The sequence below is a fragment of the Triplophysa dalaica genome, chromosome 21 (assembly GCF_015846415.1).
Source record: "Triplophysa dalaica isolate WHDGS20190420 chromosome 21, ASM1584641v1, whole genome shotgun sequence".
NCBI classification, from domain to species: Eukaryota; Metazoa; Chordata; class Actinopteri; order Cypriniformes; family Nemacheilidae; genus Triplophysa; species Triplophysa dalaica.
In genome coordinates, this window is record NC_079562.1 from 7,592,114 (window position 1) to 7,607,166 (window position 15,053).

Genomic DNA, 15,053 nt, shown 5'->3' on the forward strand with positions numbered 1-15,053 from the left:
TTTATGTATGTATTTTTATATTTGGTTGTGGTGTTCTGCTATGCAGATTTGCAAAGTGTCCTAAACCAGGATCAATCCGGCATGATTTTTGGGCATCAAGCCGGAATCTACAATTTTCTTTGGTCCAATATCCTACTTTTCATAACCGCACATACTTTAAAGCATCACATTTTTTTCATTAGTTGTTATATTTATCAGAGCAGTTTCACCTACATATATACTAATCGCTTGTCACTTTAATCTCATATCATTGTATTTGTTAAAGACACTGTGTAATCCGGTTCATCCAAACTTAAAAATTTAGTTGTGTAACATCAAGGCATTAAAAATGAAATATTCTCCGGAGACGACTATTTCAACATTATCATAAATGTAAGAGACAGCCAAAATGTTTTACGACATAATCCCTAATCTCCTTAATCCAAATTTATCATATTCACCTCCAACTAAAATAAACCAAACTGGCAAGCATTTGTGTTTACAAGGATCAGGGCTTGTCATAACACATAGCAGATTATAGATCGACAGTATCTGATTTGTCCTATCATCTTATCTTGCTCATACAGAACTGATCTCTAAATCCATAAAGCCTCTGCTTGCCTTGTGACTCTTGAATTCATTTTCCACTCATCCTCAAAAAGTTTTTATGTTTCGTCCTCTTCCTGAACATTTAAAGTGTTCTCTGAGAGAAGAGCGCATGTAGTCATTTGCATGGTAATGCGTTCCAGGGAATGGCAAGCCAAGCGAGTGGGCTTCGGTGTACGGTCCCCCTGACAGGCGAGGAGAGAGAGACACCAGGCATCAGATGTCATCATCATAGAGCCAGATTAGAGATCAGATGGCCGCGGGCTCGGTTCAGCAATCTTTTTTCGCTTTCTTTTCTTTCATGTCTCCGCTGGGCATTCGGCAGTCTGTTGTGTGTGACGACACTCCGGTCTCTGATGTAATTATGGAACTGTCACTTTGAACAGCGTGAACTTTATTTCATTCTATTCCCACATCAAAGCTGACAGGTTGTGTTCAAACGTACCAACGAATTTTAACAATGGCGAACACATGTTGGTGTTGTTTTATTTGTCAGTGACCAAGAAGAAACCTAGAAAAGGCAATCTATCTGTCTCTGTCTGTCTGGCTATCTGTCTAGTTTATTTAATAAATTCCTCATCTATTGTACCTCACATTCTATCTGACATGAGGAAAATAAATGACGAAATGTCTTGAGATGATGCGTCATTAGGGGAATTTCTCATGTGCAAACCAATTTGCAATAAAAGAGAGTTAAACCGTGTCGCGTCTGGTGTAGAACGGTGTATTTCTCCATTTGTTTTCTCACATTTTTCTAAACGAAACAAATGACATCCATTTGACCTCGTTTGTCTCTTCTCTTATACGGTTACAGTCTCTATTCATACCTCATAAAATGGCACGGTTTTGATTGCGAACTGACTAAATGATAACTGTGAAACATAAGCTATCTGTGCTCCAGTCGTAGTTTTGCTGTGAAAGCAGATTGCTCTCTTTCGTTACACTGCTATACTGAGACTCTTATTGATTCACTCCTGAAAACAGTCTCTCGGTTGTCGCATCGAACAGCAGCCTCTATGACTGAAAGCACTGGTGGAAAATTGAAAGTGCATCGCGTAGAGTTTCAGTGTGTCTGTCTGTCACTTTCAATGCTGTGTTCGTATCGTCCGTGGCATCTTACATGTCCTTTTCAGAAGCGCACCTCGTAAAGCGCTGAATGTGAAATCACAATCTATTCGTCAGGTGGGGTCATAAACATTTTATTTAGCTTTGGCTGTGATTCCAACATGTTGAGACGGAGGTTTCTCATAAATCTGCTACATGCACACAGGCCTTCTTCACAATTTTTATGTTTCCAGAGAATGACCTTATTGGTCAGTAGAATAGCCCACACATGCTACGACCTTCTTCTGTGTGACCTCTCTGTCTCTGTGAGAGCTATTTTTGTTGTTTCATGACAACACTGTTACTGCAGGAGTTTGTGACTGGTTATCTCTGTTGTTCGGTGAAGATGCTGTCAGCTCTGTGCTTTCTGAATAAAGTCAAAGCTGCTTCCACCTGAAACATCCATTCACCGGATACGATCTGTTATACCAAAGCGCCTAAAAATATGTTTTGTGCGTTCGTTTGTTTAACCTTTTAAAGATGACGTGATATCAAAATTGATAAAGATTATTTTGTAAAGAATATTTTAGTGTAGGTATATGTGCACTTTTATTTTCATGTTACCTCATAATCTTGAATCCAAAACGTTGATCTCATCCCCCTTCAAAACGACTTCTTATCACTTCCTGTCACGAGGAATACAAGGGGGTGGAGCTTTCTTCATGGGAGGGTGCCAGTGCGGCTACATTTTTCTCGATACAGAAGGCATTTCACTCCGATATTCGTCAATATATAGAAAAGAATGTGATCGTTAGTTTTGTTTTATGCCGAATTTATTTAGTTAGATCCTAAAACATAATAAATACATACGGTATATTTGTACTAGGGCTGTCACAATATCACATTTTCGTTGCACGGTTATATTGCAATATTAACAATATTATTGCAATATCAATTTAATAAAAAAAGAAGCAAACAATATCCATATTTAATTTATTTAAATTAAGTGTTTGCTTTCTTTTTGGTAATTAAATTACACTCAAAATGCGAGTTTAGTGAGGTGGAGAGAGAGAGTTTGAAACCAGTGTAGCTTTCGAAGCAAAAGTTTTAACATGTTCTGAATTACAATATTATTGTATGTGAACAATTGGTTTGATAATGGTGGTTATAAATATCAATGTTATTGTCAATACCGTTTTTCTGTGACCTAACTCGTTTCATAACCAATGTTTTACCCTGGTAACCACGCGTATTTCATACCATTTTCATACCATTTCATATGATTACTGACACTGCAGAGTAAGCATGTTGCACCGCATAATAAGCTGATGGGATCCAGATTTATGACTTTATCAGATAACCATGCAACTCAGCAGTGCGTTTCCAAGCAACTTCTCTTTATTTGGTGAATAGATTTTATGTTTATAAAAACAAGATTCCTAACTTTTATCTGTGCAGTGGTTGAGGATAATGAGGAAACAATGTGATTCCGGTCCACCATTCTGTTATGCCACCGTCAGCACCAGAAGAAATATTGTGCGATTTCCTGAAATGTGATTTGAGCATCTCCCATCACACCAAAAAACAATACTTCTCTTGGAAAATGGAAGTAATACCAGACAGAAAAGTCTTTCCAGTCGGAGCATGCTGTATTTATGCGCTGTCTCTATGAGAAGGTATCTTTCTCAAATCTTAAATGACCCCTGCAATGCTGTAGCTGACTGCACCACTTTTTAAATCCACACCTCGGTGTGAGAGGAAGATAGTGAAGCCCTTTTTCATGCCTTCATGGGTCTGTTTTTGCTTGTAGGGACCTTTGAATCTGCTGAGTCACAACGTCCCAAAGTTAATTAAGTTTTCATTTACTGTGTATTATGAGATCAACTGGCCCTTGTTTTATTCCGCCAGTAATTTATTCTGTATTAACTTGTTTTGTCAATGAGGTGGTAGCAGTATAGTGGATTAATATCTTGGTAGTCGAAACCCAGAGGTCCAAGGTTCAAACACTGAGCGAAGGTGAAATTATAATGGAGCTGTCCCTTTATAATATGTAGTTATAAAGCCATATTTTCCAGATTTGATGCATGCAAATTAAACTCAAGGTAGAGTGGGATGATGTCAGTAGACAGATGGAGTAAGTAGAACTATTTTCTTTAGGGTTTTAAACATTAGTGAAGCGTATCAGCCAGGGACGCCTTTCCACATGATGTAGCGAGCACTAATGGGCTCCCGATTTTAATGACAGCTGCAGGAGCTGGATGCTCACTAGCCGGTCTCATAAAGGAACAGTTCACCCAAAAAATAAAACCCCTCATGTTCCATATGCATATAACTTTTTTCTGTGGAATTGAGGAAAAAACTTTTGAAAATTGTAATTGAAACTCTTCATATGGTGAAAGTGGATGGGGACTGGAGCGGTTGAGCTGTCTTTTTCATCTTTATTGTACGTAAAAATCAATGTGATCGTTTTGTAAAAAATTCCCAAGAAGCATGCCTGGAGGCTGAGAAGAGTTTTCATTTTTGGATGTACTTATCCTTTACTTCTGCCAGTTCTTCATTTTAGTTTTCCAGTCAACAAAATATGACAAGCTTTGTATCTCCATTTCTTTTAGGCTAATTCCCACTTTCCTGTGACATCACAGTTGTCGGCTTCTTTGCTATTAGAGCTGATGATTGGAGCAAAAACCATAATTATCAGACATGCGTTTCAACATTAGTTTCCCAGGCAACACTAAATACTTGTGATGCTGAGAAAAAGATGACGGGCCTCTTTGAAAGTGTTGGATACAGTGATCCTGTGCTGATTGATAGCAAACAAGGGTCAGGCGTGATTGCTTGAGACTATGAATAAATGCATTAAAATGGGCATGGATTTCTACAGTGGTAATGGACTTACAATAATTCTGGCAGCCTCCGCTAAGTGAGAGGGATTAATGGTAAATGGAGGCTTGCACTGGGAGCTGTCGGGCCTATGGGAGAAGGATTATAGGATGGCACACTGCATGCCAATGAGTAAAGTCATCCAGAGGGAAGCACACAAGTTTGATAAACTAACCAAGCCAGACGGGTACCAGCTGAGATCATCCACACTTTTGCCAGCGCTAACAAACAGGTGCTGTTGACTAGATGACAGTTACAACTTTGTGGAAAGTTTAGCAATGTTTAAATTATAAGTTATTAATAGCCTATACAGTTTTTGTGGCTATAGAGTTTTTATTGCAAGGTACAGGTCTACTAGTGGCTGGCTTCATGTTGTTTAGCTTTCCTGTAGCTCAGTGGTAAGAGCATGGCGTTAACAACGCCAAGGTCGAGATTTCGATCCCAGGGTTTTGCACATACTTAGAAACAAATGTATAAGATAATGCAATGCAAGTAAATCTGGATAAAAGCGTCTGCCAAATATGTAAATGTAAACTATATTATATAACTTTATTTTATATTCTGTGTATTGCTCCAAAGCAACATTTGCCAAGCAAAAAGCTTTGTAGATAATCCCGCTGCATTGTGTTATCTGAAATAAGAGCAATTATTGCATAATTGAGGTTCTAATGGATTTTGTTATATATTTGCTGTAAAGTGCTCGTTGCTGTATATTGTAGACATAATGAAGTGATGTAATGAAATGAATGTCGGATGAATATAAACAGAGTTCATAACTATGTGCACTCAGTCTGGTCTTACATTTGTTTTCCAGCTGTGCAATCTCTGAACAGCCTGAATGACCAGATCGCTCACTTCATGGTTAACAGACCTAATGCCATAGGCCACGAGGAGGACACATTTCTGCCCCCTGAGAGAGATACTCTAAAACAGTCCATGGCTCTGATGAGACACCTGCTCATGGATGCACAGGTACACCACATCTGCTAGCAAACTTCTTTGCAGTTACCTGTCAGACAAGATGGGGTAATGCTTATAGTTGCCTTTTGAATGTCCTCTGAATAGTCAATAATCAATAATCAATATATTCAATGTTTTGATATCAATATAAATGTTCGTTAAATTATCTGAAAACAGTTTGCTGGTACATTGTGGCAAAATGAAAACTTTCTCAATTAATTGTTATGATGAGTATTAAAAGTTTATAAAAATGTGTTCTTGATATCTGAGAATAAATAGGCATAATTAGTCAAAATGAATGATGTTATTATAAATGCTTTGAGGGCAAAGCTTTTTTTTGGACTAATGTGTTCTTTCTGTTGTCATACTGTGTTGGATTTTTTTGAAGATCAATTTAGTTAATTCCTCTTAGTGTCCTTCTTATTCATCCCATTTTAACATATGTAAGGTGCACATATTTTCAGTGCACATTATAAGGAGATCATTAGCTAAACCAAAAGTTTCATATTAACGATGAACTTTCCTCATAGCTTCGCAGCATTCGTGTTTCTAAAGGAACATAAAGAATAATTGTCATTCATGAGAAGGCAAGATTTCAAGGGAAGATCAGCGACTGAGGCTGCGATGACTCATTCCTAATTATTTTCAGTGGGCACATCATGAAGAGATTTTTGCAAATGAATCAAAAGGCAGATCTCTGTGGCATGACTCTTAACTCCTGCTGATTGGATGTGTGTCACCACATGATCCAATAAATCAGAACAACACACCTACGCCACCAAATCCTTTAATGACGCTCAGTGCAGTTAAACTTGTAATTTCTCAAACTTGTAGTTTTTCAGCATTTCCACTCGAACCTCAGATTCACGGCAGGAGCCTTAATTGCATGGGTGGAAGCACTACAGATGTGACTGCAGTAGCTGTTTGATTTGATGTTGGGTCAAGGTTGTTTTCGTAAACTATTAAAAATATATATTTTTTGGTTGAGGTCCTGTACTAATGGTTATGTATTTCTTGTTTAAAGGCATAGTTCACCCCCCAAAATTGTCATCATTTACTCACCCTCTTGTCAATTCAAACTTTTATGACGTTCTTTCTTCTGCAGAACACAAAAGAAGATATTTTAATGGATGGTGGTAACTAAACAAAGGCAGTACCCATTTACTTTTAATTCATGGTCACAATTCCAGTCCAAGTCAGTGGGAACTGCAGTTGTTGACCACCAATATTCTTCAAATATCATCTGCAGAAGACAGAAAGTCATACCGGTATGAAATGACATCATCAGAGTCATTGAAATGATTACATAATTTTCATTTTTGGATGAACTATCCCTTTAAAGGTGAAATAATAAATGATGAATTGTGTCATCCCCAATGTTTGAACCAATGTCATGACCAGTTTGGTTTCTTAAGCAGTTTTTCTTTAGTGCTGCTAATAGGACAGAAATCACACCCTTCACCCCCATGTAATCTACTTAAGTGCATCCCTTTTCTGTATTCTGTACCGCTCAAAATGCTAAAGATGTTTTGCCAATGTTTTGAGGGTCAGACAGAGGTTCGTGCACACAGGGTCAAGGGGCGATGTCGAGTATGACTATAGCATTTTAAATGTCGCAATTTGAATAACTCAATGTCACTTTGTTCAAAGAGCCATATAAACAATTTACTGTGCCTCTTTCTCTTTGCGCACCATGCAGAAATCATTAGCATTCCTTCCTGCTTTGACAAAAGATACCACATTTAACCGTTCACGGCAGTGAAAAATGGTAAGGGAAGCATTCACTTTTGTTGGCTAATCTGGAACCGAACCATAAATATGCCACAGGATATTGCATAAAAATATCCACTACCTGATTTGCCTGTTGTTGTTGAGGGAAACAAGTCTTTTTCTGTGCTTATTCATTTAATCGTTTCCTGCCTGCATTCACAGGATGTGTGTTGAGGAAACGTTTGTCCTCCGCACAATGGCTGTCATTGGTTTTTTAAAAAGTCCTTTCCTGAACATTGCAATCGTCCCCTCTCATCTAAGAGAGATGTTTCCATGCAAAATTGAAACGGAACTGTGGTTAAAAACAATGTCAGCATGGGGAATGTTATCAAAATTCGAAAGAATTGTCAAGCAATCGCTACATGCTGAATAAGTAACCAGCTGAGCCCTCGCTTAGCGTTGTGCTTGATGTGGATTTCACAGTTGATTTTACCTCAAACTCCATTTTAATAACTCACTCCCCGTTGTTAAATGATGAATGTTCACGGTGACATGACGTAGTGATGCATTTGGGTAATCAATTAGACACATCGCAGATACGCCTGATTGATAACACGGCTCATCCCCGTTTTACCGAATACATTTCTCCAGCTCGAAGTGTCATTGATTAAAGAGAATGTAATTCAGCAAAAGGCCATCGCCCTTCGTGGACAGATGCTTGCCAACTGTGCAGAGAGATTGTTCGCCCAGAAGCGGGTTGTGTTTGGAGAAAGAAGTACCTGGATGTTATGATGGATGAGCATGTATTTATGAATAGAGCCCGGGGCTCAGGTGCTGTGAATGATAAACCTGAAATGAGTTGCGTGTAAGATATTCTAATTTATAGAATTGCTAAGGATAAAATTCTTAAAATTGCTTATTCTCTCACTTGGGTAAAAGTAAATATCTGTGATAAAGAAGGAAATTATAGCTTGTGCTTCGTGCATCTCAGATTGAATCGCTGATTAATAGCTGAAATGTGCATTAGAATAGAATAGGAAAAAATGTTTTCCTTAAATCTTCAGCTCCACTTTAGTCATCTCTTAGGATCCGATTATGGAAAGAAAATTCAGTTTCTTATATTAATGAGAGGAAAAAATCACCCAAGGCAATCAAAGCACCAGTTTCTTTGTTTGATAATATGCCACGTATTTAGATTTAAGCCATTATTTCAGTGCTCAGAACGGACGAGGCCAGGAGCTCATGCTTGCTGAAGTTAATACAATAAATGACGGTTTAAAGAGCAATCCGGGATGAATAATGCATCACAGAAATGCATCCAGCTGTTTTCACTTCAACAGCAGTGCCAGGAAAAGGTCCAGTGAATGAAATCTAGCGGCATCTAGTGGTGAGGTTGTGAATTGCAATTAATGGCACACTCCACCCCTCCCTTTCAAAGCACCACGGTGGGTGACACAGATCTAAGATGTCGTCATGTTTTTAATTCTTTGCTTTAGGAGATTATGTATTAATAACATCGCTCTGTAAAGCAGCTTCTCCGTTTAGGGCTACTGTAGAAACAACATGCCGAATTCCTTGTAAGGGGACATAGTTATGTATATTATATTCCACTTATGTCAGTAGATCCTCCAAAAAAATACACATTGGACCTTTAAAGTCCAGAGAAGATGAGCAACGTGTACACACTATAAGATTATAACTTTATAATATAACTAATGATTTCAAGTGAGTCCATCTAAGACAGTGACATCAAATCTGACCAAGAGCTCTCTTAGAAAATTCTTTCACACTTCTTTATCATGAGCTGGCTGGGAATTAATGTGCTGAGGTCTCCTTACATTTAGCAATGCGTAGCAAGCATTACCTGCCAGAGCTGCCCTTGAACACCATTACAGTTCAATTCAGGGCGATAATGGACAAGCACTGCTGTGCGAGACTATACCAGCGGGCTCATAATCATGGCTCAAAGTCAAGTCCATTTTCAGTACATCTGCAGGAGATGTGAAACAAAGTAGTGCCAAGGCCTCCGGTCAACATCCAGTACATCATTCAGGTTGAATCGAGACTAAATTCCTCATTGACAGATGCTTTTTCCCTTCTGTCAGCTAATTTAGGCATTATGGTCCGTGAGTCAACGTGTACAGCATATGTTAGGTCATTCGCCATGTTTTTTTGCAGGAGCCCTAAACGGACAAACTACTTTACAGAGTTTGTTTCGTTAATACGTTATCTCCTCCGACAAAGAACCAAAACGGTGATGACATTTTAGTGATGTATCCACTGCCGTAGTGCTTCGAAAGGGAGGGGTGGAGTCAACCGTTGGTTGCAATTCATAACCTCACCGCTAGATGCTGCTAAATTTCATACACTGGACCTTTAAAGATTCATTTTGCAAGTTATTTATGCTTAATTTATTTTCCTTAATGTTTTCATTACAGGGTAAACAATAAGAGCCTTCTTGATTACAAAACAGATTTTTTTTGACAGTTTTATTTTGCTAGCAAATGTGCTGTTACTTGACTTGTGATTCATATTTTAATCAGATTTGTTCAAATCTAGCCTGGTTTCCCGTAATTTAGCTTTATTATGTGATGAATTTGCTTTTTGTATCCATCCTGTAAACACTACAAGCTGTTGAGTTTCCCATTGTCAAAAATCATCTGGAGAACTTTTAGCATACTGAATATTGTTAGGCAGAGTGTGATGGGTGGAAAATTAATTTAGATAGCATGTTTTTCTTTGAACGTGCTCCAGGAATTGATTGCTTCATTTGTTATTTGCGCAGATGAATTATGTATGTGTTTCTTGCCGGGGGGTGGGGGGTGGATTAATCAATTGTGTTTTGATAGGTTGTGTGTCTGCACATGTACGCATGATGTGACAGAACGCGGCATACTTGTGCGAAGGGGCGCCAAGGTTTCTTGAGGTGTCACAGGATTTCATGACCAATATGAAACTGCTGATCGGCTGATATCCTGTCGCCGTACTGTTATTCACATCAGCACTTTCATTCATTAATAGCATGCTAGTAATCACAGGAAGTCATCACACAGGACACAATGAAGTTTCCTGTCTGAGGAACTGAGGACTAATTAAAGTGAACTTCATCTCAAGACCAGTTCGGTTTAGGTCAGGGGTTTGGATACACCAACAGGGCATAACAATGAAGATAGACATCTCGAGAGGAGAAAATTAATACTAAGGCTTCAGGATGTAAACAGCACAAAAAGTTCAGTACGATGAGATTATGAAAGACATAATATCACCTCTTTCACCCTATAGCTTTACCAAAAAATGACTGTTGAGAAATGAGATTCCATAGATGTTCATTTGTTATGTGAGGGTCTTATTTATTCTATAATATTACAGATTTTTGAGACATTTTTAATTACTTATTGACCAATGAAATCGGTTGTGAAGCAGAGTGAATGTAGAATAAGGCGTCATGATTAAATGGTTTAAAGGAGGATGGTATTGATCCGTGTGCTTTGAGTTGAACTCACTTTTTCGGCTTCAGCGCGTAAAGATAAACAGTATATCTTTATTCTTTAATGGATGCAAGATGTGATTTTGGCTTTGTTTGGAATGCACATAAATCTAACTTTTGTTTTTCAGAGCGGATCTTTACAATTGACTGTCCACACTGTTGCTTTATGTGTGATCTAAGCTGTATGTTCGCACATTGTCGTCAATGTTCAGTGCAAAGAACACTTCACAAGATGGAAACACTGGTCCAGAAGCACTTCTGCTTTCAGTTTTTATTTATTTTATTTTATTTTTTTAAATCTTACAATTAATGCAGGGACTCTTATATTTACAAACATTTATGTACATAAGCCAAGAGGTATCACAGATCACTAGATGTTTGTGAGATAATGACTCTCTACTTGCATCTAAAAGCCCCAGTGAAATCAAAATCAAAGTTTTTTTCATTTTATTAAAATCGAGTGAGCCTTAAAGAAGGCATGAATTAAAATCACAATTTTAACCCGAGCTTTTTGTTATATAAGTGTCAGAACTGAAAACGCCCTTGTTACTGAGATTACATCTGTTATTGACACCAGGCCCAGCGAACGGCAGGTTCTGGAATGCACCTATCAAAGACGTCATTGATAGGTTGAGCACCACCTCCACAGAAAATATCCATGACTACTTCTCTTGCCCCACCCACTGGTTCGCGCATGACAGAACCAGTGGCGCGGAACCTTAAGAGCGAGCAAACAATTAACAAACATGCTGTTAAAGATCGCGAAATATTGTGCCATCCCTGGTTCTGGAAGAATACAGTCACTGCATAACCTTCAGATATTAGGAGTGCGGGGTTAAAGCTTATTTTTAAAGACGTTCCAGCTCATGTAGGAAAAACATGGAGCGTTTGTTTGTTTCTTTTCTCTGAGGATTCCTTTGTCAACAAGACACAGGTCGACAATGAATTTGTGGAGAGTTTCAAATTAAAAAGCAGTGCTGTGCCTTCAATATTGGTTTCGATAGGAATGGTGCAGCAATGTTATGTGAGTAAACATTTTTGTACTATGCGTCACTACTACTTTGTTAGAGATCGCTGTATGTGCCCTGAGGACTTTTCGCAAGAGATAAGTATTACCTGTGGACCTCTATAAGGGGTCCATAAATTACCGGGAGTCTCCCGTTTGTTTATTTATCATGGAAACTCTCATAACATTTGAGACCCGCGAATAATCTTTTGTCCGGTTCAGGATCATTGGTCTCAAATGCTGACAGATACAGTCAAATATCATTGAACGCAATACAAGTATAGGTTGTACAAACTATACGCAAAGCCTTGCCATCACATCCGGGACATAAGTCAGTAAATTTGAGTAAAATCATCCCGTACGAATGCGTCACATGAAATAGTGACTAAGACCGGCCAAATATATAATATGGCGGATGTACCTGTCAGTACAATTCCTTTGAAACCTGATGTTCCAAATATGGTAAAAGGCGTTACATTTCCATCATTCAATTACTATGCACTGGTTAAATGGCCAATCATAGCACACCTCGCTTTTCAGAGATATTTGTATTTTTTCAAAAGTTTTCCAATATTTGTAAAAAATCTGCTTGTTTTTCATAGAGTTGAGGCAAAGAGGAGATACAAACATTCACGGTATGTGGAAAATACAGCCTGAGTCATATGACCCCTTTAACATTAGAGTCTTAATTTCGCTTAAATGTCATAGAACAGGATAGCACAAACCTGATCATATGCATTGAACATATACTCGCAAATCCGCTGAGAAAACAAAACTTATCTGACTTAGTAAAAGTCTACACAGAATATTGAATGTTATGTTCTATGGATAAGATCGGACATCGCAGTCTGGATGAGTTAAAGAGAAGACAACCGGCAGAGTGTCACTAACCAACGTAAATAACAAGCTTCAAATGACACTCACTGGTAACTTTGATCTTCCTATTTTTTTCAATAGACTTTTACACCACTGTAGCTATCAATCTGTGAAATGGAGTTTTGCCAACCTGACTGCGCCGTAAACAAAATGCTATTGGTTATTCTATACTGGGGAGGGGGTCGCTTGATATGTCTCACTTGATATTATGTCAACAAATTAAATAATGCTGCGCTTTCCAAGGCATTTCAGTGGGGCTTTAACATCTCTAGACCTGGATTTCAAGAGTTCTTATGTGTATTCCTAAAAACTTTCAGATTAAAAGATTTGATGGAAAAAACAAATAGGTCTTATGTAAAATCAAAGTTAGTTACAACTGCTGGTGGTGCTTGTTTCGGAAAAAGGAGCTTTTAAAATCACTTGTATTTAATTTTAATTAGCAGCATGGGAGCTAAAACTTCAGCAACAGTATATCCATTGGGCCATATGGACTCTTCAGTAAACAATAATGTGATGCATTAAAAATAAATGTCTCGCTTAATAGATAGTTAAACTATAAGAATGGAATATTGCTTTTTTTGAAGGATGTTTTTTATTAATGTGAGGTTATTATTCTTTATCATAAAGCAGAAATGCAATTTTGTCTATAAAGTTCATATTTTTTTATAAAGGAGGTATTTAAATTTGGCAAGAAAATTTTGTTTTATCAATGCTAAAGAAAAAGATAAATGTTATTTTTCAGCCAATATTATTTGATGCCATCACTGCATTAAAAGAGCAAGTAACAAAACCTTGATATCTTTCAGAGACTTATTCAAATCCTAAATTGGAAATGGCGAGAATAGTTCAGCTCTTTGTGATTTCATTGAGCTGTGTTGTTTGCGTTCAGATTTCATTTTTATTAAATGTCAGGTGTTCACAGCTATTAATGAGAAACGGAAGGACTGCCAGAGTCCCTTATGGAGTCTACGGGTGTCTGAAGTTTAGAGAGGCAGATTACATTATTATGTAGGAACAGAGATCTCTGGAGATCGGAAAAGAAATAGAAAAATTGTTATTTTACTATTAATTCAGTTAGGTAATGTAAAGAGTGATGATCTATAGGTTCTAAATAGCCATATATAGCTGTATATATATTTTTTAAAGCAATTTAATAATAACCTGATTTTGGTTTTCAATTAAAATACAACACAAACAGACCCACAATAGTAACACTATTACATTTTATATTCAACATGAACCACCTCACAATTCTGAATGTTATTATTTCTGTTACTAACAAGCACTTCTTATCAGCCAAGGTGTGATTGTTTCTTTATACATAACTGCATTCATTCCAACAAATCCTTTTCAAACAAATAATTTGCTGCAAACACAATATCAGATTGAATTCCATGAGACTGTATAACAAAACATGCGCCCTGGAAAATGTGATTTTTTTCATACACCTAAAGTGGCATTTTTGACCAGACCATAAATAGATATATTTTTTCGTATGCTTTTAGCATGCTTATAGAGCGGGAGATGCTAATGGACATTTAAAATCTGAAATATAATTTCTACATTATTCGGTCGGCTCAAATAATGTATTAACCCAAGAACCCAGTGGCGCACTTTACATATTCAGGATCATCCATATGGGTTGCATTGAATGGATTTATTAAGCTCTGGACCTACTTTGCATTCAAAACCTCTTCTCTGGCTGTTATAATTGCTTTTAGCTTTCTATAGATAACAGACTCCAGCTTCAGCAATATCCGTCCATTTGACAAAGGCTTTTCATCTGTTTGTTCCTCCACAAGGTTTCCTGTGGTGTTCTGCATCCATGAAGATTTTAAGCTGTAAATAATGTATGAGCGGCATCTTCTACTGCTTGGTGCACTCTGCCCAGAATTGGTGACACACAATAGAAGTTTGGTGTTTAGTGTATGTGGTGCCTCTTACCAGTCCTGCTTTCTTCTCCACGTGTCTTTCTTCTGCCCCTTGTTTGGAGTTTGTTTTTGCCAATTATGTTTTAAATTCACAGTAGTGAATTTTTGGGACAACATCTGAATTTAAATCCCTGGTCAAAGCCGCAGTTTTCCTCCACAATCCTCTGTGGATTTCAGAAGCTGCATGTTGTGATTTTTTTTTTTTTGCCCATGAGGAGAAGCGGAGACGGAATTACGTTCCCCGCTGAATGATTCCTGCCAGTTGCAATCTGTTCTAGGAGCGCTTTCAGGCAGCGGCCGGCCTAAGGCACCTCCATGTGCAGCAAGTGACTTTATCTGAGAGTGATTCCGTGGAGAAATTCACACTGATAAAACTTCAGATAAAAAAATCTTTCTCGCAGAATCAGATGTTTTTTTTTTTTTTTAAAACAGCTGATTGTCTGATCACAGTTTTTTATGTTTATATGTTAATGCATGTTAAAATTTCTGCCTTGGCTTTATGTGGCAGTGCAAGATTTTTTTTGTGACTTTTTATGCCTTTAATGTGACAATATAGTGGAGAGCTGATTGGGTG

At 37.7% G+C, this 15,053-nt stretch overlaps 1 protein-coding gene across 3 annotated transcripts in view; it reads left to right on the forward strand.

The window, feature by feature from the left end:
* The window catches only part of kaznb (kazrin, periplakin interacting protein b), a 119,443-nt gene that overhangs the window by 19,187 nt on the left and 85,203 nt on the right, over positions 1-15,053 (forward strand). For all 3 annotated transcript variants that reach the window (XM_056734835.1, XM_056734834.1, XM_056734836.1), the window contains one exon: positions 5,324-5,481. In XM_056734835.1, the coding sequence (XP_056590813.1) occupies positions 5,324-5,481 (158 nt within the window). The remainder of the gene's footprint in view (positions 1-5,323; positions 5,482-15,053) is intronic.